Source organism: Ailuropoda melanoleuca, chromosome X (genome assembly GCF_002007445.2).
Source record: "Ailuropoda melanoleuca isolate Jingjing chromosome X, ASM200744v2, whole genome shotgun sequence".
In the NCBI taxonomy this organism is placed as follows: Eukaryota; Metazoa; Chordata; class Mammalia; order Carnivora; family Ursidae; genus Ailuropoda; species Ailuropoda melanoleuca.
This window is the reverse complement of record NC_048238.1, coordinates 8,348,276-8,375,076: the sequence shown is the minus strand read 5'-3', so window position 1 is coordinate 8,375,076 and position 26,801 is coordinate 8,348,276. Positions and strand designations below refer to the sequence as shown.

Below are 26,801 nucleotides of genomic sequence, written 5' to 3'. Positions count from 1 at the left end.
TGTGAAGGAGCACATGGAAATCTAAGGAGTTGAGTCTCCAGATAAACACAGCCATAAATGGTACCCTTGGAAAATATTTAAACTTGCTAAATAGTTGACTAAACCCCAGTAGAGATTTTGATGTGAAACAATAAATCGTAAGGGAAGTAGCTGTTGGGGGTGGGCTTTGTTTCTTCACTGCACAATTCTGTGCAGAACTGGTTGAGTTTTAAAAGTAATGTGTGTTTCACAGTCCAACTTAGTTTCCATTTTGCTATATACAAAATCCCGGAAGAAAAAAAGATAAAATGTGTTTTGTTGTGGAGTCATATTTTTCATTCTTCATTTTTTTTTTTAAGTAATCTCTGTCCAACGTGGGGCTCGAACTCATGACCCCAAAATCAGGAGTTGCATGCTCCACTGACTGAGCCAGCCACACTCCCCTCATTTTTCATTTTTTAAAAAAGATTTTGTTTATTTATTTGAGAGAGAGAGAGAGAGAGAGAATGCATGTGTCAGTTGGGGGAGGAGCAAAGGGGGAGGGAGAAGGAGGGAGAGGTCGGGGAAAGAATCTCAAGCAGACTCCTCACTGAGCTCAGAGCCTGATGCGGACCTCGATCTCATGACCCTGAGATCATGACCTGAGCTGAAACCAAGAGGTTTCAAATGAGAAAATGAAAAATGAAAATGAAAAAGTTTTCATTTTTATATTAATGGGAACAATAGTTTATGAACATGTCAGAAAATTTCTGATGATCCTCAGTTGAGAAAGGAAATTATCCAACTCTAAAAATTAATAGCAAGGAGATTTTGCTAGAGCATGACACTGGTACTATTTATAAACAGAGAGAAGCATCTACACAAAGGTAACAGAACCAGTGTACATACGCCATGAAGACCAATAATTCTGGGTTCTTTTTGATTATTATTTGTCACCATTCTGAAAACATTTTTTTGAGCATTCATTGGGTAGGAAACGCCTCCTAGCTTGTGTTCTAGAAGAGTACAATACTGACCTGTGAGAGTTAGTGGGTGAAGGGTCATGGATATGCAGGTAGGAACTTCGGGAGAGAAAAGACGAAAAAGAGGAGGCATGATTGAGAAAGCCTCTGACTGCTAGGAGGAGAAAACTCAACTGCCAGTGGCTGCAAGCAGCAGGATTATTACGTCACAGAAGCAGCCTAAGGGGTGGGGTTTTAGCGGCTCACCTGCACTTTCGCTCTCTCTGCTCTGCCATCTTCAGCTACAAGACACTGAAGTTATTTCCAGCATCTTTTGCAGCCATCATCACATCCAGTGATGAAAAGAGATGTTTCAAGACCCCCACTTGGGGTACCCCAGCCAGGGTTGGCACACATGAGCTTGCCTTGCCCTCCCTGCGAAAGAGGCTAGCTGACAGAGAGCTACAACCTCAGGAGCCTGTGTCGCTTCTGGCCGGATGAGTCAGACCATCCCTGCCTTCGGGCAATTTACCTTCTACCGATATGACCAACCGAAGACTTGAGGTCTGGTGGAAGAGAAGGAACCAGAAGGGAGAAGCTACCTCGAGTTGGCTTCAAGACCATTGCAGCTGAGGGGCCAACAGATCACAAACTTGAACTCTAGAAATTCAGGTGGAGGTCAGGGGCAAAGACATGTCAAGAGGAAATCCCACGACTTAGTTACTCACCCAGAGTGTTAAGCAAAGGAGAAGAGAGTGGTGCCTCTCTGTGGGCGCACAGGATAAGAGGCAGAGACCGATGTCGGTTAGTCAAGAAAGAAGTTGCAGAACAACTATTAGCCATCTGCTTTTATTTGTTTTTTTAAGTGTTTAATTTATTAATTATTTTGTCTATTTCTAACAATATCTTTATTCTGAACCTCTTTGCAATCGGTAAGGTACTTTCAAATCTGTTGGTCCTTTTGATCCTCCTCACACTTCCAAAAGGTAAATGGGACAGATAGGATATGCCTGGATTTTCAGATGCAGGAACAGAATCCTAAAGACGGTTGATGTATCCAAGTTTACATTAATTAATTATAAGCAGCAAAGCTGATAAAAACTGGACCTCAGGGGCTATTGACTCTTAATCAGAAATTCTTTTGACAGCATCCTGATTCCTGCAAAGGAGCATATATAGGAATGATCTGTCTGGGTATTTCTGACTTACCATAAGCTCCTGTTTCCTATCAGTTCATTCCCTTGACTTGTGTTTCTCTGTTAAGTATCTAACTTCACAGAAAATGAATGATGAACTTCAGTTCATCCAATTGAACTGAGACGGTAGTTTGAAATTTTAATTAAGTAATAGAAAATGAAACATGCAAATAGGGACAAAGATTGGAGGGATTGTTAGGAAAACAGCACTAGAGGCTGTTATACGAATATTACAAGTCAGTTCAAGGCATCATTTCAAATTCTCTACCCTCGCTTTCCCACTGGCCCCAATTTTCTGTACCATTCCTTAATAACGAACAAACAAATGTGGTTTTATCATATGAATTTTTAAAGCTCCTTTAAGTCATTTTGTAACAAGATGGGATATAAATAAACTAATTAAAATAATGGATTTTGTACGCTGCAGTCAGTCTTAGCTAATACAGGGGAAAATATTACCTACCCTTCCTGCAATAGAGGGATCCACGTTTTGTAACTGTGGTTTTTTAACTTATTTGTAAAGAGTGTCTCTGAGCCAAAATGGTATCATGGGTCTTTTAAAAAGAAACTATAGATAGATTTATAACACTGACCCTTTCTATTTGCAAGTAAACCAAGTAAAAGTCATGTATGTTACATAAAATAAACCTCAATGATTATAATTGGTTGGGAACCAAGCCGAGCTGAAAGAGTAAAAACTCTGAATTATGGAATAATTTAACAGAACGTTATGGAAAGTTATGTTTTAAATAATGATACTTCCTGTAACCTATTCTAATAGTGTGCCCAAGTTAATAATTTATCATCAGACACACCGTATACTCTCACAGAATTAATATTGTGATGCTTACAGCACTCCGAAGGGTATGCATGAGGGCTGTTTGTTCTTCAGTGGGAATGGATTGATGCTTGGAGCAAAAATTTTTATTATGTATCTAAGCATAGAAAATTTTAAATTAAACTAAGTGGATGAAAAACAAATATTTTTCCTCACTTGCTCATGGAAGTTTCTTTTAAAAAGTGTTCAGGATACACGTTTTTGGTTTATATTATTTTTTGCTTTCTGTTCATTTTTCAAAAAAATGAGTTCTCTCCTCATTTTTACCCTTCAGGCGTGACTTTTTTGACAAATTGATGTAATAGTGTGTATTGGTTGGGTCGTGTTGTTTGAAAAAATTGCAGTAAAAATTATCAGTCTTTTTATTTGTTTAATTTATTCAATAAACTAAGAGAATCGAACCCCTCAGCCTTGACCTAAGAGCCCTGTCCCTTCTCTTCTCCTTCCTTTCTCATTCCCGGGCCATGGGGTTTGGTCACAGAGCTTGTAATGCCATCTATATGCATCTCCCAAATTTCTCTGTCCAGCCCAAGCCTCTGTCCTGAACCTCAGAGTCTTATTCCCAGTTTTCTCCTAGATGTCTCTTTCATGTGGATGTCCCACAGGCTTCCCCCACTTACCCTAGCGAAGCCCCCCTCCTAGCCGTGACCTCCAGCCTCCTCCACCTGCAGCTTCTCTACACCGGTCAGTGTCAGCGGCAACCCCGTGCTTCTGAGTGCCTGCCTCTCCACTCCAAACGTGGAAGGCGTCTTTCTTCTTCTCCCTCTCTCCAGCCAGCAAATTAGCTAATGGGATCATCTCTATCTTCACTGTCTCCAGGATCCACAGATTTCTCATCAGCTCACTGTCCTGGTTCAGCCCTCCACTGTCTCTCTTCTGGATATTGCAGCGGCCCCTCTCTGCACTCCCTGCGTCACCCCCTTGCTTCCCTGCAACCTGCCATCAGTGCAGCAGCCAGCGATGACAATTCACGTTAGTCCCCTGCTCAAAACCCCCAGTGACTCCCCAGCCACCTAGATTGAGAGCAGATGTCCTTATCATGACCCGTAAGACTCCACAACATCTGGCCTTGGCTACCTGACCCGCTTCCTACTGCTCGCCTCCTTCCTCATTCCTTCCAGCCTCACTGGCCTCCTCTCTGCTCCTGACTCATGATCTTGCTGATTTTTTTTTTCCTTCTGCTGGGAATGATTTTCTCCAATTCCTTCGTCGACTTCAGTTCTCTGTTCAAATGGCAGTTTCTCTGTGACCTGCCATCCTATTTAAATGGCCGCTGCCTGCCCACGTCCTCCCTGCACAGTCCGTTGCCCCTTCTCTGCTTTGTTTGGCTCCGTGTGATCCATGCTACGTCTGCTTTGTTTATTCGTCTAATGCTGGTCTTCCCTTATTGATTGTCAGTTTCAAGGAGGCAAGGATTCTCGCCTGTTTGTTTTTAGCTGAAACCCAGCATCCTGTGCCTGGCACTCCATAAGCATTCACCAAATATTTATGTAATGAATGAATGGAATGAGGTGGGAAAAGGCCAGAGCGAGGAGTGCAGTGGTTGCTGAAGTAGAGAGCTTGTGAGGGTGGCCGCCAGGGGACAAAATGGCAAACACGAGCAAGTGAGTGGAGGACTTCCACTGTAGGGATAAAAAGGTTTCTGAGCAGGCATCATGATCAGAGCGCTCGGACAACCACGCAGAGAAGGAATTAGATACCGTGGTGAAGGAAAGAGCTCGTGTCTAAGGTAGCAAGCAGTTGCATCAAAGGCCCATGAAGGGTGTATCTTTCTTTTCAACTAAAATCTCAAAGTAGTTTAAGGAATTTGAGGTCCACAGGCAAATGTGGCTTCAGGCATAGGTTTACCTAGGACTCATGATATCGAGAGATTCCTTCTTTCCACTTCTTTCTGTGTTTTCTTCCATCATCAGCACAATCCTCAGGCCCCATGTAGCTTCTGGCCCTGTATTGTCTCTCCTCAGATGCCTCGGGCAAACTCTCCCGGCTTTTCATTACCTCCAATGGAGTCACATGCCCGTTGTGCAGGCAGCTCCAGTGGTCCCGGAGGGGAATGATGGTGGCCTTAGACCAGCTTACACATCACCCTGGAGCTAAGGCTTAGGGAGCAGTTGATTCTTCAGAGGGAACTTGGGGCAGAACTGTTACAACAAGAGGGAAACAGAAGCTGGTAATGGCCAACAGATGCCCACTACAAAGGGTTAAGGAGGGCTCGAACTTGGATCGGTGCGGTCAGAATGGGAGGTGGAGGAAAGAACGAATAGGCCTCACGGAGATGAAGGCAAGTAGGTCTCCTGGTTCTGAACAGGGAAGGGAGAAGACACAGAGAAGCTTGAACGCAACCCAGATTTTGAGTTTGTGTGAGTAGGGCTTGGCAATGTCATTAATGAAGATTCAGGATGAAGTGGGAGGAACAGATTTATGAGGGAAGGAAAGCGTTTTGTTGCTGCTTTCTCATCCCTGTTTTTATTAATAAAATTGTTTCCAGCTTCTCAGAGCTCAAGAAGAGTTGTGTTCTATAAGAGGTGGGAGGCAAATTCTTCCCTCCGCCACTTATCCTCCAAAGACTTGTCCCTGCAGGTTTTAAAAGCCTGGTCTCCAAGCACTCCTGTGAGAGAAGCAGACGGAAATGTTGTTTCCTCTCAATAATTTGAATTTCCTTTACTTGAGCTACCAGCATCTGTAGAGTAGAAAGCCCGTTGGAGCTGAGTTCAGTGTTTTCTCATAGAACATTTTCACACAATAGTGTGGCTTAGGATTATAAGGCCATCTTTTTTTGTTGTTGTTAAGATTTTATTTATTTATTTGACAGAGATAGAGACAGCCAGCGAGAGAGGGAACACAAGCAGGGGGAGTGGGAGAGGAAGAAGCAGGCTCATAGCCTGATGTGGGGCTCGATCCCAGGATGCCGGGATCACGCCCTGAGCCAAAGGCAGATGCTTAACTGCTGTGCCACCCAGGAGCCCCTATAAGGCCATCTTCTAACATGCTGTGGGTTAGCCTAGGGAAATGTGACGCTCATATATAGAACTCGAGCAAACACCTCGTCAAATTCTGAAGCTAGGAACTTTTTTCATTGTTGATGGACCAGGATGCAAGGAAGGGGTGAGTGCAAGCACCCAATGATAAAATGACATGGGCCAGTATAGTAGTCAGCATGTTTTTGAATGTTTACTCTCTGCCACATACTTTTCTAAGTTCTCAATGTGTGCTAAGTCATTCGATCACCACAGCAACCCTTTGTGGTGAGGCCTATCATTCTCTCCACTTAACAGATGAGGAAACTGAGACCTACAGAGGTCATGTGCCTTGCCGAAGGTTCCATAGCTAATAAATGGCACTAGGACTCAAACACAGTCTGGCTCAAGGGCCTGTCCTCTTTTTTTTTTTCTTTTAAAGAGACAGAGAGAGACGGGGGTGGGTGGGGTGCAGAGGGGGAGGGAGAGAGGGAATCCTAAGCAGGCTCCACCAGCGTGGAGCCCAACATGGGGCTCGATCTCACAACCCTGAGATCAAGACCTGAACCAAAATCAAGAGTCAGATGCTTAACCGACTGAGCCACCCAGGTGCCCCAAGGGCCCATTCTCTTAAACAGATCATATGTTCTAGAACTGCCCAAGACAGTTATAATTTATGCCTGTTGTCTTGGCATAGTTATAAATAGGAACTCTAGAAGGTGTCCCCATTTGGACAATAAATTATGACCACCATCCCTCTTAACCATGAGATTTTGCTTATTCAAAGCCAAGAAAATCTAGTCTGAGCAATAGAGGTTATCAAGTGATTAGGCTACATCTCCAGTCACAAGAGGGGTGACAGTTTGGATTGAATTTGACGTTTTGGTAACCAGCCACTTTGTCCTAAGAATTAAACTGGCTGTATGGGTGTAGGTTTGGTTTTAATGGCAAATCACTCTGTTCTGTTACGACTTTTAAGGCTCTGTTTCATGTTATTGTAGAGTTGCCAGTGACCATAGTTTTCCTCTTTCTGGAATGGTTTGATTTATGCCTCGACATTTGGCCCCTCCAGGTTCCTCCAGATCTCCAGAACGAAGTGCTGATCAGCCTGTTGGAGACCGATCCCGATGTGGTGGACTATTTGCTCAGAAGAAAGGCCTCGCAGTCATCGTGAGTATGCCAGTTGCTCTTCTTCTAAAGCTGCCGTGGGGATTTCTCTTTTCATTTCTAAAGAATTAGAGAAGTTTGCATAGTTCCACACAGGGTGACTTGAAGTGGAGATTTGGCAACTTTCTGGCAAATCCTGTCAGTCCACCTATCCAGAAAATGCTTCAATTTTCCTAATCCACTTATTAAATTAGAAGTGCTTTATGGGATTTTGCTGTTTCATTTTTGGCTTTTTCTAGCCCCTCGAGGTCCTTTGGACTGTGTTCACTGGAAAAAATGAAAAAAAGAACTAAATCCTGGCAAGAAGCTCAAAGGACTCTAGAATCCTGAGAGCTGTACTTAAGGGTCCCTTAGGCTCCACCTGGGTACATCTTACCTGTGTAACTTACCAGCGCAGCTGACACATTACCAAACCACAAGACGAGCCTCTACCAAGGCCTAGGCGCCCATTTGAAATTGGAGGTGTGCACCCTCCTGACTCTTCCGCTCTTTATAATTAGCATCCTTTTGGTAAAAATGCACGCTGGTCTCCACATGCAGCCATGTTTGCAACGAGTAAAATGCAAGCCAGGCTGTAGGCTGTGCTTTGCCGCCATTTTTGCCCCCAAAGGAAGAACACTGGATTCTGCATTAGCCAGATTTTAGGATTAATCTCGAACGTTTGGTACAGAGGCAGCGTGTATTGGGGTGCTGAGCATTAGACAAAGCCAGCGAAGAGGGTATTATTGCATCATTAACCAGGAGTGATGTTGCCACCATTGACGCCAAACCTTACATTTGTGGCAGGAAGGGTTGTTGTCCTCCTCTCATGAAAGCATCATTTATGTTGTGCTTTTAATTTACTGAATGCCAACAGCTCTAAGACACATTTTGCCCCATGTTTCATCATCTCTGAAATTGAGAGTCATCTTATAATCAATGGCGTGTCCTAATGTAATTCACAGCATTTTTGTCTTTTTTAGCTGTATGTAAAATAATGGTATGTCTTATTCCACGGTGTCTTAGAGATATTGATATGTGTTAAATTGTTCCTTTATATTGATGTCGAATTTGAGAGGTTAATTTTCATTTGAAACTATTTCAGATATAAAAACTTACATCCTTTAGAGAAATGTAGTGAAAGGAGTTCCATGTTGCTCAGTCCTCCCTTCCTGCATCATTGAATGAGTAACACGGCAAGATCCAGCTTCAGTCTATTTCCTGCAGAGCAGGGAAGAATTGTTAAGTGGCTCATCTTTTCAAATGCACTTTTTAAATTCATCTTTGTGCCAATTATTATCAGGCCAGATTCTGGTTCAAGTAAGGCATTTCGCCTGGATTCGAGCCCCAAGAGCCACGAGTGAATAAGAATATATTCAAATTGTCTAAATGGGCTGGCATTTCATGGTCTCGCTTTTCATTTCAGATAATTGGGCTCCCTTAAATTTTCACTAGATTCCGAGCTGTCATCAAGGTATAAGTTCTAATTTAAACTAAAACAAATGGATTTTCTTCACAGCAGATCTTGTATCACCAGAATTTTAATGAACTCACTTCTTTCCCTCCCCGTGCAAGAAACCAGACGGGGCGGCATTTCTGTTTGTGAATCCCTCGTTAAGCTGCATTTATGACATTTCATGGGTACTCTATGGGAAAGCTGGAAAACACACACCTAGAAAAACCACTAATGTTGACTTGCCAAATTTCAGCTTTTATATGCCATGTTGAAATATAGAAATATTGTGCTTTGAAGAATGGTCGCTAGAAGTTATTTTTATGTGGTTTTCAGGTATACCTTTTGCATAGAAGTGCCAAGAAGGGAACCTTTCTTTCATTACTCTTAGGAAAAGCAAGAAGCTTCCAAAGTAAGCTCATCCCAAGCTGTACACTTGTCTAGCCTCTCCTGTTCCCTATCCCTGTAAGAATAAGCATTGTAAGGTCAAGGCAAGCTGACCCTAGACCAAGGTCATAGGTGAGTGTCAGGGCTTCAGGAGCAAGGAGGTGAGCTCCCAGGTGCTCTGTGGATGCCAGAGACTAGCATCATTGACCAGAAAACATTTGGAGAAGACTTTCTTAGTAAGGAGGAGAGGGGAGTGTTTGTTTTCCTCCAGTTACAGGCCAAGGAGCAGCCCAGTAGGGTTGATAATGATGCCATGAAGTAAAAATACATGAGCAAATACTTATTTAATTTGAGTTGTCTTTTGAGGCTTGAGGGTCCTACCCCTTGAACTATAGATAGTATCTTCATACCTTATGCCCATGCTTCTCAAAGCTTACTGTGTATACAGGTCACCAGGAGATCTTGGTAAAAAGTCCTCTCTAAATCAGTGGATCTGAGAGAGAGAGTGAGTCTGAAAATCTGCATTTCTTTTTTTTTTTTAAAGATTTTATTTATTTGAGAGAGAGAGAGAGTGCAAGACAGGAAGAGAGGCAGGAGAGGGAGAAGCAGACTCCCCGTTGAGCAGGGAGCCCGACATGGGACTCGATCCCAGGACCCTGGAATCATGACCTGAGCCGAAGGCAGACGCTTAACCGACTGAGCCACCCGGGCACCCCGAAAATCTGCATTTCTAACAAGGTCCCAGGTGGTGCTGTGATGCGGCTGCTCCGTGATCTACCCTTAGAGTGGTGGAAGTTCAAAGTATCAAGGCACGTTCTCGACTCCCAGAGCTTGCAGACTTGTTGAAGGAGGCCTTTGAGGATAAAAATAATATGGAACATATTATTAAGTGTGTCGCAGAGGGCAGAATGGTTTGTGCTGGGCCATTGGTTCTCAGACTTGAATCCCCCAGGGAGCTTGAAGAATGGCTATGCCTGAGTGCCACCCCTAGAGATGGTGATTCATTTGTTTTTGGGTACAGTCTGGACATGAAGATTTTTTTCATTCTCCCCCTGTGAGGCTACTGAGCAGCCCCAGGCAAGAACCTCTGGCTTAGATTCGCCATATTAGATACCACAGATTTGCCGTCACAAATTACTATATTTGAGGTGGGTGATTCTTGACATTAAAAGAGGGTCTTTGTATTCACAAAGGAAGGAAACCAACACTCCAGACCATAAATCCACTTGAAGTTTGGAGAAGAGAAAGAGATGTGACCTGTAGTCTTGGGTGTGGCTTCTGAGAAGAGCAAGGATTTGCAGTGAACCTTGAAGACTGGAGAGGGGTCAACAGGTCTGGATATTTGGGAAGCTTGAAGCAGGGCCTGGACAGAATAATAAATATGTCAGCTGGCTGTGGGCACGATTAAGGGGTTGGCCAGCACAGGGGCACAGAAGCCCTTAAATGGCAGGCTTAGGGGTGGCACTTAAATTAAGAAGTAGATTATGGTCATGACAGATTACAGCAATGACAAAGTACACTACCCCAACCGCCAGATGGTGCCGTCTCCATCGGTATGTCGATTGCCCATCAATTGCACACTCCTGTGTAGCGTAACGCACTGGTTGTGATGTTCGGATCCAGAGCCAGATCACCTGAGGTGGAATGCCTTTTCTACTGCTCTTCGAGCTGTGGTCTTGGATAAATAGATTCATCCCTCTCTGTCTCAGTTCCCTCACCTGTAAACCAGAGATTAAAAAGCAGCACCAACTTTACAGGGTTGTTGTGCTATGCGAATAGTATCTGGTTTTTAATAAATGCTTAACGAATGTTAATGATTACAATCATGTTATTTCAAACCTCGCCATTTTGTTCATTTACAACCACTTACCAAAGACTTTGGCATCACTACTTTCTACCTTTCTATCCACCATGAGAGAGCAACCTATGAAGGCAATATGACACAAGGGAGAACCCATCCACCTTAAACCGTGGCAGTGTCTAAAGGCAAAGCCCACCCATACAGGGCTGATCCCACCGGCAGCAGGAGGTGGCATCGGTTCTAGAACAGAGAGGGGGTGCGGGCAAAAAGACACAGACGTGGGAAGGCGACCTGCTCACGCAAGGCCAGGGAGAACTGCGGAGGATGGGAGGCAATCACATGTTTGCAGGTAGCGAGGGAGAGGCCGGGACAGATTTCTTGTTTTGAAGGTTGGAGTGAGTGAAGACTCAGCTACAAGGTGGAGAAGTAGGGCTAAGAGAAGGAAGGACTACCGCCAAGTGGGAAGCAGCAGGAGCTCCTAAAATGCAGACCTGAGTGCAGTGATGCATGGTTGGTTTTCCTGTGATTCTCCTCTGACCCTTTGGGTTTTTCCTGAAGCTTCTGTTCTTTGCGATCAGTGTGCATACCTAGATAAAGTGTTCAATTCCTGTGCCGTACGTGGCAATGGCACAAGATTGCATTGGGCGTGGAAACGTGAGTTTTCAAAAGGGTGTAGAATCAAGAACAAGAACATATTTATGATAATTTCTGTTTTGAAGGAGCAAGCATTTCGTGATATTTGGGAATTTAATGTTTTGTTTTTGTTTGAGTTTTTCTCTTGTGCGACAACAGAATTGGGGCAGCGGTGAAAGGAGGATTCGTTATTTTTTCTTGTGCTTGTCCACTCACATTTTTGGCTTCAACCAAAACGGAATGCCAAAGGGAGATTAGAAGAGATTTATATTACTAACAATGCAAGACTTCCAGTTTTTTCATTGCTTGTCTGTAATATTTATTAGAGTTATATGCTCTTTTCTTCAAAAACATTCAAAATAGATCCCCCTCCTTTGATTTAGGGATGTAAAGAGATAGGGGATGAGAGTGCAAGGCAAATCACAAAGGACAAGTCATGTTGAATGCGGGTATTTGCAACAAAACCAAGGCCCCATAGCAGGGCCGGGAGTAGGGCGAGGAGAGTGAGGCGCTCATGTAGGTGCCAGAGTGACAGGTGTGCTAAACACTCGGGCATCAAAATGAACAACGTCGATATGTCATATTTTTAAAAATCAAAGTTAGCACCACAAATCTATGCTGAACAAAATATTGAAAAAAATTTAAAAGACTGGTACCATGCCAAGCCATACTAGAGCCTGAAGCCAAAGGCTTCCGTGCCCTCCACGGAAGCAAACCTATCAGTGATGCTTTGAAAACGTAACGCTTTGCGTATCTTATTTTTCAACCAAGAGAAGTGCTGTGTTCGACAATTTCTCCTGACCAAGTAACAACCCTAAATCAGTTTTAATTAAGGTAACCCGAACTAAATAATACAATTCTGTTTGGGCACAAATGAAGCATTTAAGCCTAATATAATGCTGTAAATTCTAAATGTGTCAGCTTTTCAATTTTTCAGTAATTTTCAACTGCTTTAATGTTCTGGGAAAAAAACCTAACCATTAAACATTGCATAAAACCATGTCTATCTCTGTGGTAGAGCATTTTCCTTCCTATATTCCAGAAATAGAATCAAAATAAATTTAACTGCACTTGAGGAGAAAGCCAATATGGACGAACCAAATCTATAGGTGTATGTTTTTAAATTCATTGTACTTAATTCTATTAGTGGCTTTCACAAAGTTTTTATTGAAATTGCCCCCCAACGTAACAAACCTGGTGAGCAGCCAATCAAAACTATGGAAGGAGACTCAGTCATCTCAAAGGATAACATTTCAGGACCAAAAAGTAGTTGTTTTATTGAACTGGATTCTCCTCTCAGTGAAGAAAGAACTCCATCTTCTTCATGATGGAGGAGCGTTAGGCTGTCTCTTGTTTCAAGGCATCACATTTAAACTATCCAATAAATACCATGCAGATAATTTATTATAATCTTTCAGAGACTGTCACTGAAAATGTCTTCTTCCACAAAACCGTGGAGGGTTACAAGATGGACTATAATTTCGGTTTTCCTTTCACTAGGATTTGTAAAGTCAAAAAGTTCTCAGGAAATTGTCAGAGATAAGAAATGAGACTACCGTGTAGTGTAACAGCAATGAATCCTATTGACTGGAAGTAATTGTGGCCTCAGCTGTCATTTTGTTCCAGGATCTTGGAAATGAATGAAGCATTAACACCCCCCCACACACACACACACATGCAGACACATGCTGTTCAAGAAAACCTTTTTTTCAGGCAGACAATTTTAGGGAAAATGTATGTGGAATAGGGAATGCCATAATGAAAAATTCCAATAAGTCTGAATGCGCCTTCTATGAAAAGCTGATTCAAAATGGAGGGAGAATTTATCACATCACCTCTTTCTTCCAATGCCTTTATGATTCACAACTTCTTGATAAACTTGGAAAATATTAACTTGAAAATGTTTTATCAGGCATACTGTAAAAAAAGAGAATAAAGTCAGCATCATTTTCTCTCCCCCGTCATAAATGCCTTCACGTGCCACGGCTATTAGGAGGGAATTCATAAGAGCTGAAAGGGAGGGGAGAAATTTCACCAAGGCCCTGGGTAAGTCCTAATGTCCAGGATGCCGGCCTCGTCTCCTCGTGGGGAGTTTTGCTCCACGATCAGCCTCTCTTTGGAGCGGGGTGCCTTTGTCTGCATAAGGGCAGCTTTGCAGAGCTGAGCATGACTCATGTGAAAACCCTCCATAAATCCAGAGCTGCTGTGGCGGTGCGTTCCTTTCCCTGGACACTGAACAGGGTCTGAGATGCTTATGTGCTTTGAGTTCCAACAGACTGAGGTTTATCAGTTGAACGGCTAAGTCAAGGATGAAGCCAACACAAGCTTGACGTCTCCAAGGATGTTTCTCACCGGGGTAGCTCAGCAAGGGGCTGGGCTGCCACATCCGGTGATTGAACCAGAGTTTTCCATTTATCCACAGAACAAGTTCTGTGCCTGCAGCTGCAGTGCAGGCCAGCCCACAGTACCCTGCCAGCGGCGTCTTAACACCCTGACCTGGAGGGACCAGCGAAGGGTGAGAAAGTGATCCGCTCTCCATGTCCATCTCATGCTTGTTTGGTTAGCGGAGACTGGCCACGCACGCCATCGATGGTCCTAGGGTTTTCAGGTCTCATGGAGAAGAACCCTCCATTCGTGGAGGCAAACCCATGCCAACTGGCTACCTATCCACTCACCGTTTCCAACCTCCATCCACTAAATCCCAAGACACAGAGAGCCCGCTACCTGCTTTCAGACTAGTTCTCATCTAGTGAATCACTGGCTCAATATTTTCTATAAAGAAATACAAATCTCTTATTACCTTGACTTGCAGCACTGAACTGAAAATTGTCTTCATAGAGTTGAATCATCCTCGAGGTGAATGTTAGTGAGGGCACTGGTGGCTGCTAGTCTCATCTTTCAGAGATACCCAAAGTAGGGGTTCTGGTTTTGTTTCCAGTAGATTTAATGACAAAGCCATGGAATGCCACCCCCTTTTCTTTTTAACCTCGGAACTGCCTGTGTTGTCAGCGAGAGTCCTGAGAAGTGAATAAAATAGCTTGGTTTCATGTACTAACTGGTGAGCTCTCGTGTGGAAAGGCAGTTCTCAGACATGGGTTCTTAGGCAAATGTAGCCACCCCCTTACTGAGCTCGGCTGAGAAAATGAAATGGCGGATAGGAAATAGCTCGAGCATTTATGAGGGCCATTAACTCCAAGTATAACACATAGTATTTTACTATTGATTTTTAATAAGACAACACCATTTATCAAATAAATTTGAGAAAGGTCTCAAGCCTTACTGCCCTGGCTGCTAGAAAGACACGTGATCTCCCCGTGTCTTCTGCTCACCTGTAGGCCATGATCAGGAACCAGGAGAGTTGCCTGAACTCTGGGTAAACACCAGCTCTTACCCTTCTCACAGGCCGAGGGCTTATTTCACATCGGTGCGTTTCACAAGCGGCTTGCCATGTGGTCGCAAACCATATCCTCTTCCATCACTGAGCTGTGCTGGGTGGCTGGGAAAGGAAGGCATCACCTCTCCTTGCACAGCCCCATCTCCTCGTGTCCCTGGCTGTGAGCCCAGCCACCCTGAGGAGGTTCGTGGCCTGTGTCGACTGGGAGACATGCTTGTACCTTCAGGGATTAGCTTTAGCTGCCTCCTCCGGTTTCTCCCCTGATTGGTGCCCCAGATGTCGTCACTTTGGTGGCTTGACTTAGGAGAATGAACCAGAAGGGCAGAGAAAGGCAGGTCGACCCACAACCAAACTAATTCAGTTATCTGCATCCGGCTAACTGGAGCTGGCTAGGATGGGCACACCTTCCATTCAGCTGTGGCCCTGCTGCCTCAGGGTCAGGACCACCACTCTTAGCCCCTCTGTCGGCCAGTGCGGAGGTTTGGGCCACTATCTGTGGTTTCCCTCCCGATTTGACTCACTGGAGCCTTAGCCCCCTGTCCCATCTATGGATGAAGGAGGGAAGGTGGATCGGCGTGGAGGCTCTCAAACTTGCCCGTGCAGCACATGTACCTGGAGGGCTTTTTAAAACATAGTTTGCTAGCCCCACTCCCAGATGCCCTTTCAACAGGCAAAGCCAGCCTCGTGGTCTGTGACCCATGCAGCTGCACAGGACCTCCAAGGAGAAGCAGCCCACGTTTGGCTTGATGATCTACTGTGACCACCTTGAAATTCTTAATATTTTTTCCCGTGGGGGCCACATGTCATAGCCAGTCCCGTCAGTAGGCCCAGAGTGGAGCTGGAGAATTTGCATTTCCGGCAAGTTCCCAGGCAATGTTCCCCGAAGAACAGAGGACAGGGACAGTGGCCCTCCACCTCCTCCTCTCTTGCCTCTCCTCCACCAGAGCCAATCACAGCCATGAGAATGGAAGGAAAATCGTGTGGCAGCTTCGGTTATTTTTGTTACTGTTGTGATTGTTCTTTGTTTTATTCTGTTTGGGTTAAGCACACTAAATGTTCTCATGACGCCTTTTCAATACCCCAATAATTCATGTGCGTGTGATTTCCCTGTCTGTACACCAGCCCAAAAAGAGTTTGTTGAAGCAGCTTGCAGAAATATGTAAGTGGAACAATGTTGTAGTGAGTAATTTGCGAGGTGAGGGAAAGGAAAGCGAGGGAGAGAGTGAGTGATAAGGTAAGATGAGGTTGGGGCGGGAGCGTACCGCGGCGCCCACGGGCTTCCTGCGTCCGAGGCCCAAGCCGGAGCCTTTCGCAGACTTTGCAGAGAGACGTACGTTATTTATGACACGATGCACACTTCCATGGGGGGAGAATCACGGACTTGCTGGGCATATCCCAAGTAGATGTTCCTAGTACTGAGACTCGATGCAGTTCTCCCGTAGGGTACCTTCCTTTATGCGCGGAACCATTGGCTGAATCTGCAACTTGTTACATTTTGCTGAATGTATTCTCTGTGTTTTTTAAGACAGATGAACAAGACACGAGACAGAATAATTGGGGTCTCTGTGAGTGAAAATACCACCTTTCCGACGTTTTCCTCCTAAAGGGAGGGAGCAAAAAAGCATTCGTAGCCCTGGTGGTTATTTTGTTGCGGCCGATGACTTGACTTGGCTCTCTTTAAAACATCCCGTAAAGGAAGGCTTTCTGGCCCCACTGTTATTGATAGAACACCATGACTTACTCTTGCTAAGTAGGCAGAAGACATTGTCATTAATGACTTGGGGAAACCATCACCTTAAACGGGAAGAGCCATGGAAATGGGCCCACTCATAGAATTTCTAGCCCTGGTCCGAACCCTGATTCTAAGCTGAGCAACCTGTTCAACACATTCAGTTTTTCTTATTTTCGTAGTAAAGCTTCCTCAACCGGAGTTAAAGTCACGACAGACAAGTGTCCCTTTGTTTTGCTTTGTGTTTCACCCACTAGAATTAGGGAGAATTCCCCCCCCTTGAATTAGATATAGAGGTTAAATAGTCCCCCCCCACCCCTTTCCAGCAGAAATAAGTTCTTTTTAGTTTTCCTTCATTCACTGGAGGCCTAACGTTTCTGGAAAATCATCCTCATGGTGGTTCTCTGGCTCTTTCCCATAAGATTGTCTGTCATCGGTTTAAAGAGGAGGCAAGGGATACTTATTTATTCCATGTGGGTAAGAAATGGCCTCAGCAAAAAGTGCTCGAGCCCCTGGCTGCATCAGTCACAGGCGAGGCATGTCACAGATGCTGAAATCCTTTTCTCCTGGACACTAAGCCCTGCTGGAAACCCGAGACAAGACCGGTCCCCTGTGAGTACGCGGCCTCTGTGCTGCGTGCACACAGCCAGCTAGTTAGGAAAAGATTGCTCGGCATATGTTTACCTTCTTTAAGATCCCGAAGGATTTGTTTTGAAAAATTAAACCAGAAGAAAGCAAAGACTAGTAAAGAGAAGTGAAGCGGGGTTGGGGGGGGGGAGAGACAGAGGTAGGTTCTGGAACTTTTAATCACTCTGTGATCATTTCCCTTTAAGATGTCAGGGCCACTGTTTTGAGGAAGGTAGAAAATACAGATGTTCCCAGGTAAGACTTCCAACGCTCTTTTCACTTTCCTGACGTTCTCATTTTCCTGTTCCTCTCGCATTTTCACTGTTATTTCTGTTGCTGTGACAACCCATGCACATACAGAGCATAATGGATATGCTAATTAGCTTGTTTTATATCACTTTGTGGAAGCACTAGTGCCTTGTAGAATCATTTCAGGAATATCAAAATACAGTGAATGCTAGTGATGGTCACATATTTTATCTTGTTGGCCTCAATACGTGAGACTGTTACTCCCACCAGAAGCACCATCACCATCACCATCATCATCATTGCCGTCGTCTCATCACAAGAAAGATGGGTTTACTCACATGAAGTATTTGGGTGGGGGAAGAGACGTTATCCATAAAGCCATAATGAAGTTCTTGTAAAGTTTCAATTGTAGTTTTATGTGAATTATTTTAAATTCAGGATATTGAGGAATGTAAAAGATTTATCTACCAATTTTGCCTTAACAGATAGGGAGCGTCAGACTTTAATTTTCCAAAGGAAACAGGATTAACGCAACAGGCATTGCAGCGATGCCCGGTGGAGAATAGAGGGATCATGTCTGTTTCATCTTCCCCCCACCCTTCGCCTTGACAGTTCCCGTAACAACTGTGGGCTTTCACTGCCCTCTGCCGGCCATGTCTTGGAAACGCTTTCACATTATTGCTATACGAGTCTTGGAACCTTGCTCCGAAGGTCCTTTTGTTTCAGCCCCTGTGCCCATGCGTTCTCCGCCTGTCCTTTGTGTAATGGTCGTATTGTGTGAATCTGGTCACCAAGTGTTAACACACTTACGCACTTGCCATTGTCTCCTTGCACCAGAAGCCCTGACATGTTGAGATCGGAAGTTTCCTTTTCTGTGGGAGGAAGGCATTCGTCCACTGACTCCAACAAGGCCTCCAGCGGAGACCTCTCCCCATATGACAACAACTCCCCAGTGCTGTCTGAGCGCTCCTTGCTGGCTATGCAAGAGGATGCGGCCCCGGGGGGCTCGGAGAAGCTTTACAAAGGACCGGAGCGGTATGTGCTGGTGAGCCACTTGCCATCGTCGGAATCAAGGGAGAGTTCTCCTGGACCAAGGCTTGGCAAAGGTAACTGGAACCCGACTGGCGCTGGCCCGATCAGTGACTCTGATTGCTGGTGGCACGGTGCGGGCACTTGGACCTTCTCTTCATCTCTTCCTTGTTTCATTTTTCTGTAATTCTGTGACATTTACTGAGTTCCTGCTCTAGGAAGAAGGAGGTGTGGCGGGCGAGCCCAGTCCTGGTCTCAGAGGCTCCCTGCTGACCCGGGCATCTGGGAAGCAGTCTCATGCCCAGAGAGCCACTGATATCCCCAGCTGTTTCTTCCCTCGAGCATCTGAGGAACTTGCTATGTCCTGGCCAGTGAGTTTGGGTGCATATTTGCTAGTCTAACATGTCACCCAATTATTGCTGTTACTTTTGTAAAGAGAACAAGCTGAACTGACTGTGTAAGGAGACATGTTCCAAAGAGGTCTCCATGGGAGATTAAGATTTTTTTTTTTTTAGCAAAATAAGGGTTCCATGGTCAAATGCATTTGGGGAATGCTGGGTTAACCAAGTTAATGCTGTCTCTGTTGTACAATTTCTCAAACTCTTTGAAGTGCTAATGGATGCCAATAATTCGCACAATGGAAGGGAGAGTGTGGTTTGCAGTTTTTCCCAAATTTATTTGACCACCGAATGTTTGGTTCTGTTCTGTCCCTCCACAGAGTAATTTCTCAGTGCCAGGACCCAGCAGGACGCTCTGAGGAATAAGTGGAAGATACAGTACACGTTCTTGCTCTCTTATCCTGCACGTGTCATTTAATCCAAAGAGAAACCCTGAAACGTCTCTGTTTTTTGAGGGGTTTTTTTTTTTTGGTGTTTTAAATCGTAGCATGTTTGTTTTTATTTTACAGATATTCATGTCAAACATAATTTTAAAAACTTGTAATGAAAACAGTAACCCATGTTCCCTTCAAGTGTAAAATTTATTTTTAGAATGTGACACTTTATTTTTTCTAGTCCTTGTCCAAATGCATCCCTAATTTGATATATTTGTTTTCAAAACATAGCTACTTTTGAATTAAGCTTATTTTACTTAAGATCATATCATTAACATTTTCCATTTTGCTAACATTCTTAATAGCCACTGTATATTCCCATTAATCATAGATTTCTAACTATTCCCTTCCTGATGCATATAGATGATCTCTAATTTTTGCTCTTTTAAATTAGTGACAGATTTTCTATATGCGATATTCTCTACAACAACAGCAACAAAAAAGGCAATCTGAAGAGATTTTTGCTATTATGAAAGGCATGACATATTTGGGTTTCTAAATTCAAATTTGAAGAGAGATTATTAGACAGCTTACCACTAAGAAAGCTTGATTGTTTCCTCCCAGGCTCAGTGCATTTGCTTCGTAGTTTCGTAGCAGGTAGGCTAAGATACACATTAGCTCTAATTAGCAGGTAGACCAAAGCACGTGTTCGTTCTTTCCGTCCGTTCGATACGTTGGCCAACTCTAACACTGCGGTCCTCGATCTTGTATCCCAGGAGACAGCTGACAATGTCTGGAGGCGTTTGGGGCTGTCACAACCTAGGAGGGGGTGCTACTGCTCTGTAGGCAGTAAAGCCCAGGCCTGCTGCCTCAGCACCCCGCAGCACACCGGACGGCCCCGCCCAGAGAAAGATCTGGCTGCAAATAACACTGGTGCGGGGGCTGAGCCATCCTAGCTACCCGTAACTTTCTCCCTGGAAATAACCTCACCCTGAGGGAACTAGAAACAAGTCGTGTTAGGGACACCTGGACGGCTCAGTGGGTTAAGCATCTATCTTTGGCTCAGGTCACGATCGGGATCGAGTCCCCCCTCGGGTTCCCTGCTCGGCGGGAGCCTGCTTCTCCCTCTCCCTCTGCCTGCCACTCCCCCTGCTTGTACTCTGGCTCTCTGTCAAATAAATAAAATCTTAAAAAGAAAAGAAAAGAAAGAAGCAAGTCGTGTTAGTATCCCATGAGAAGAGCCTCGATTTGGAGTCCGTAACCGTGCTGCCACTTTCAATCTGCAGGACCTCATGTGAGAGATTGAGTTTTTTGGAGTCCCCTTTCTTCCTCGTATGAAAATTAAGAAAGACAGCCACATTAATTCATAGGGTTTAATCAGCTAATCCAGGCTAAGAACTCAACACAGAACTTGGCACATAGGAAGCGCTCGGCAGCCCTCGCCCCGTAACCACGTGCAGTTCCTACCTGCTCCTTCCGCTGCTGGCCTCACCTCTAAAGTGGACTCAGGGCATCTCCTCGGAATTAAAGGAGAGCGTGCATTTGAACGGCTGCCACAGAGAAGCTCTTGGTAGACTTTTGCTTCGAGAAATACTCTTTACGATCACATCACAGGCTCTCACTCTCTCAAATAAATACAATTTTAAAAAATATAAAACAACACATGCATTTATTATCTTACAGTTCGGGGCTTCGGAAATCCAAAATGGGTCCGCAGGGCAGCGTTCCTTCAGGAGGCTCTAAGTTACACTCTGTTTGCCTTTTCCAGTTTCTAGAGGCCGCCTGTGTTCTTTGGCTCATGGCCCTTCCTCCATCTTTAAAGCCAGCGTAGTGTCTTTTCTGCCGCCTCCCCCTTATAAGGACCCTTGTGATTGCGTTGGGCCCTCCCAGATAATCCAGGGTCCTCTTCTCATCTCAAGACCAACCATTTCATCACACCTGTAAAGTCCCTTTGGCATATAATGTCTTTATAGTTTCTCAGGATCGTGACACAGGCATTTTTGGGGGCCCTGATTCAGGGTACCACGACCATTATATAGAAAGCCTTTTTGTAAATCCCAAATGGAATAAGCCCCCTGAAAGGCAGCCACGCACCATGTTACTGTCTTGTAGCCACCACAATCTTGAATGTAGCGCTATGTTACCAAAATATTTATTGATTTTTGCTCTTCACCTTTCATTGTGAGTGACATACCTTTCTCTATACACTTTTTTCCTAGATATGTCAGAGGAGCCTTTCAATATCTGGGGAACTTGGCATTCAACATTAAAAAGTGGTTCCAAAGACCCAGGAATGACAGGTGACATACTATCTTTTAAAGACCGTTTACTGCATTTACTTTTTAAATTAATTTTAATTTTTGCCTTACTATCGTATTACATGCTTGCCAAGCATTATTTGGAAAATGCTGGAAATGGGAAAAACAGATAAAGCTATACTGAGCCTTTCCACCAAAATACATCAATCTTTGACTATATTTCATTTTACTTCCTTTGCAGGGGTTTTTAAACATAGCTACAGTCGTTCTGTCTGTGCAACTTGATATTATCTGCCTAACTTCCATTTCCCAGTTATTTGCCGTTTTTGTTAAGGACCACGTAGTATTCCAGAGTACATATTCATAGTTTTACAACCCATTTTTGGGGTCATCGTTGTAATAAGTTATGCTGTCAGGAACCTCTTTCACGTACTTTATGTTTTGTATTTTCAATGATTAATAGATTCACAAAATTTTGGAAAGCAAGTTCCATATCCAGAATAGGGCAGTGGGTCCAAATTATGCACCCTTCCAAGCATCCAGAGGTACAGTCCCTTCCTGGCCCACCTCGACAGTCTTGCACGTCATTGGGTTTGCATTTTTGCTAATTTGAAAACAAAATTGGGGCGCTGGGGGTAGCTCAGTCGGTTAAACATCTGCCTTTGGCTTGGGTGGGATCGAGCCCCATGCCGGGCTCCCTGCTCCTACTCTCTCTCTCTAATAAATAAATAAAATCTCTTTAAAAAAGGGGCGCCTGGGTGGCTCAGTCGTTAAGCGTCTGCCTTCGGCTCAGGGCGTGATCCTGGTGTTATGGGATCAAGCCCCACATCAGCCTCCTCCGCTGGGAGCCTGCTTTCCTCTCCCACTCCCCCTGCTTGTGTTCCCTCTCTCGCTGGCTGTCTCTCTCTGTCAAATGAATAAATAAAATCTTTTTAAAAAAATCTCTTAAAAAAAGAAAACAAAATTGTATTTATTATTTTCATTTGCATTTCTTTCTCACCATTATTTTCCAGTTTTTCTATTAATTAGCTGAACTTCCCCAATTGACTTGTCATTTATGTCATTAGCTATTTATGTTTGCTGGTGTTTCTTATTTTTTTATTTTTTATTTTTTTAAAGATTTTATTTATTTATATTTAGAGAGAACGAGAGAGCAGAGGGAGAGGGAGACAGAGAATCCCAAGCAGACTCCATGCCTAGCTCGGAACCTGATGCGGGGTTTGATCTCACGACCCTGAGGTCGTGACCTGCGCTGAAATCATGAGTCGGCAGCTTAACTGACTGAGCCACCCAGGCGCCCCCTCCCATATTACATTTTTAAAGCATGGTGCATCTTTAATTTAACAGCCTCTAAGCCAGCCGAGTTTCGTACTGATCCGTTATCTAACCACGTCGCGTTCTATCCTATGAAGTGCTTTACTACCTTTTCCCCCAAGGATGAACTGTTCTAAGATGTTCCACTCCATTTCCTTCTGCTATTTCAACTCTGATCAGTCCCTGTATAAATGCTCATATGTCTTGCCCCAAATGATCTTCTTCTCTTTCCCCGCCTCCTTTTTATTAAGGGAGAGGACTGAGCAAATGCCGGAGGAAATGGCCATCTGGGGACCGAGGTGCCAAGAACCCATTTGCTTGTGAAATGCACTCATGCTCTCCCTTCAGTTTCCTGGAGAGAGTTGCATCCGCTAGGGAAAGCTAACTGCTGTGACCAAGAGTCCCTAAATGTCAGTGCCTTAACCCATCACAGGTTTCTCCCCCAGCGTGGATGGCGCAGGGAGAGGAGGGCCGGGGGAGCTGTGTTCCACACAGTCATTCAGGGGCTCAGGCTCCATCTAGCCGCTGGTTCCCTCATCCCAAGAGGCCTCCCAGTTGTTCCATCCCAGCCTCGTAGTGGGTGGAAGGAAGCAGGCCAGGAAGACTAGCAGGCGTTGGTTTTTTGTTGGACCAGGCCTAGAAATGGCTCACATCACGTCTGTCCACATCCTTGGCCAGACCTCATTTATGTGGCCCCCTAACTGCCAGGGAGGCTGGGAAATGTCGTCCGGGTTGGAAAGGGGAAGATGTGGTGAACACGAGCCAGTCTTGCCCGCAGTGGCGGTGGTGGTGTCTACACAGCAGCTGCTGTTTTCGTTACCTTCTGGCCCGAGATGGGGCATTTTAGGTTCAGTTGATGTATCCCAACACGTTTTATTGACATGGTGGAAACAGCAAAGCATTATCGTTGCTTCCTCCTCAGGACTGCAAACTGCACCAAACGAGAAGAGAACACTTCCTTTACCTTCCAGGTTCAGGAGCCATGTGAAAGGGGCCTTTCCTGGAACAAACGAGTGACAAGGACTATTGAGTCTAGTTTCACAGCTAGCCTGTCAGTCTAGACCCCTGTATCTGGAGCTGCTCTGTGAATTATGCCGATAACCGAAGCATTATTTGTCATTTCCTTTACTAGGACGTGTTTTGCTTTAGGCAGCAGGAGGAGTGTCCTGTGCTTTCTCAATTTTTGAAGGTGGCCGTGGGAAGGAAATAACAGGACACATCCCAGCAGGGATTCTACAGACTAATTCCATTTCTCGCCCTTCTCTCTGGCCTCCAGGTTCCTATGGAGACATTTTTGAAAGCAGCTCTCTACGACCGGGGCCATGCTCCCTTTCTCAAGGGAACCTGTCCCCGAATTGGCCCCGGTGGCAGGGGAGCCCCACAGAACTGGAAAGTGGCTCACAGGTCATTCGGAGGACTCAGACCACGGCCACCATCATGGAGTGCAGGGCCTGCCCTCCTGTGTCCCGCGTCGGCAGCACGCCCCACATCCAGGGTGGCGGCAGAAGGTCTGAGCAGGCCGCACCGAAGTCAGAGCAGTATTTGACTCTGAGCAGTGCCGAAGACCTCACCGAGAGTGAGCTTGATGTGGCCTGGCCGCAGAGCAGAGCCAAGCCTTTGCACCAGAGACCTCGAGAGAGTGAGAAGCATGACAAGAGGCCCCCTCCTCCTTATCCTGGTCCAGGGAAGCAAGCTGTAGTGGCATCCCAGCAGCCAGGAGAGCCACTGTTGTGGAGGCCTCAGAGGCCAGAAGAAGGTTCCAGAACAGCTTTGGAAGAGGGAAGCCAAACAGCTGAGCGAGAGCAGCAAGCCGCTGAGCAAAAACTGAGCAGCGCCTACTCCACTCCCGCCAGCGACCAGGACAGTAAGACTTTGGCTGAACCCAACTGGCTCGATTGGCAGAGAGAGCGGTGGCAGATCTGGGAGCTCTTATCAACCGACAACCCCGATGCCCTCCCGGAAACGCTGGTATGAGCCTACCCGAGCTTGCGCCCCCACGGCCCCAACAACCTTCTTTCACTCAGTAGGGAAAAAAGTTGGTGTTGGACAATTGGACACTTACTGATTTTTCTTCTTTAACACTTAAAAAAAAATAACACAAGAGAAGCCCAGTTCACTTAAAGATATAGAGCACTAGTACCCTTGCCATTTATAATAAACTTCTATTGCATAGCCAGCCTTAGGAGAAAACAAAAACAAAAACAGATGGTGATATCACAACCTAAAAACTACTCACATTGGCTTTGTATAAGATAAAACCCTTGCTTTGATATAGCTTAATTGTATTTATGTGACTTCAGTTTTGGCTGTTGTATATTCTGTAACAGATTATGTATAATAATCATATATGACATATTCACAGAAACAAGGAATAGTTTTTAAAAATCACTTCACTAATACTGAGTAATGAGATTCTATAGAATGTTCTAGAATATGCACAAGCAGGTTTCTGTGCTTTTGCCATAGCTTTTTAGCTGGGGACAGCCCATCCTTCAATGCCTAGGAAAAACGCTAAGAAAACAAACAAAACAGAATATGCCAAGCCATATTTTTATATAGTAGTGAGATAGAAAAGAAAACGTAGTCACTGAATGCTTTTTCATATTGAATATGTTTTAAGGAAGATATTAAATTTGATACATTATGGAATATATTTTTAGAATCTGTTTAGAAAGGATTCAGTTAATCAAACAAGAGAAAGGCCGTGCCTAAAGAAGAAAGACTAAGAAGTTGTCCTTCCCATTTTAGATCAAATTCAATTTTATATAGACCATATATAATATATATTTATAATGTATAATTTTTATGTATTTTTCAAAACCACAAACTGGAATCCAACTATAAAGCGTTTAAGCATCCCAACAGAGTATTCAAATTACAGAACAGTTTTTCCTTTTGCCCCATAATCAGTATTAACAAAATTATGAGCAAAGCTTTGTAGAGTAAGTCATGTTTGGACAAGAACTCCAGCTTTGTATTTACATCGTGCCAAAGGCTGAGGACATGTTTTCTTTGGTAATTTTGTGTGTATCGTAAAATGCGCCTACTGTACTTCCGTAGTTTCAAGTTTTTCAACCGCAAAACCATTTTTGACCAGCAGGTGGCGATTCGCTTCAGTATTTTATGTGATTTTTTTTTTCACTTCATAAGGGAATGTGTATTATAGAAAAAGAATTTTTTATGAAACGTGCTACTCTTAATTTTCATGTCAGCAGTGACATTTTACGTGGTGTTTCTTAAAGTTCTATCTTGTGCCATGATGAATAAAAAGTTAAACAAAGGCTTTGTTCCCTGGCATTAAATCTAATGAATGAACTTGCCACTCCGTTCCAGACATACACTCCGCTCTCCGCATGTCGAAGTGTCATAAATAAATATACAGCTAAAGAGCTAGTAAAAGCTATCGGATGGTTTGGGGACACTGACACACTTAGAAAGTCATACTAATTGTTTCAAGTGAAGGCTGGTTGTCTCTCAGTTGAAACTCAGGTGTCAGTGAGGCAGTGTTTTGCCGCAGGCGGGACAGGTGTTGCCCAACACAGTCCTGTGAGTTACATCTGTCCTAAAGGCCTTAGATGCTTCATTTATTTCAGGGCCAAAATAATGACGTCTAGATATGGTGTCTAACGTTTCTTACGGGGCAAATGACCGGCCGTCTTGTGGCTCTGCCGCAGGCTGTGACTCAGGAAGGATTTGCCCACTGGGCTCGGGTTCTTTCTGGCTGCCCACACGTAGCCGAGCAAACCCTCCTTGATTGTGGATCGCAGGTCGCCTTTCTGGGCCACCCCCCTCCTCCTATTCCTGCCCCCCGTGTGTTTTCCAGGCTTTGAGTCTGACCATGATGAGCTCACCACTTCTTTCCCGCCATTCTGGATTGAACCGCCACATGTATGGGACCCTCTTCCCACCTGGCTCCTGCCCTAACAGTTCTGTTTTTTAAAACTTGCAGACCAAATGATTCTGAGGCTGATGTCTGTGACCCAAAGGTCTGTCCGTCTGTTGACAGTCAGGTTGAGAAAAGCCAGTCCAAGAAACAGGGCTCAGGGTGTGTTTTAAATAAACTGTGTGTGTGTGTTATGACTATTCACTCTTCCCTTC

The 26,801-nt window shown here is 44.5% G+C and overlaps 1 protein-coding gene across 6 annotated transcripts in view; it reads left to right on the top strand.

Annotated features, from left to right (window-relative positions):
* The window catches only part of ARHGAP6 (Rho GTPase activating protein 6), a 477,667-nt gene extending 451,684 nt beyond the window's left edge, over nt 1–25,983 (top strand). For 5 of the 6 annotated variants that reach the window (XM_019795050.2, XM_011219513.3, XM_019795052.2 and 2 more), the window contains 4 exons: nt 6,984–7,081; nt 18,168–18,436; nt 21,351–21,431; nt 23,980–25,983. In XM_019795050.2, the coding sequence (XP_019650609.1) occupies nt 6,984–7,081; nt 18,168–18,436; nt 21,351–21,431; nt 23,980–24,677 (1,146 nt within the window). In that variant the 3' untranslated portion in view covers nt 24,678–25,983. The remainder of the gene's footprint in view (nt 1–6,983; nt 7,082–18,167; nt 18,437–21,350; nt 21,432–23,979) is intronic. The other variant, XM_019795051.2, reaches the window with a different exon arrangement.
* The last annotated feature ends 818 nt before the right edge of the window (nt 25,984–26,801 follow it).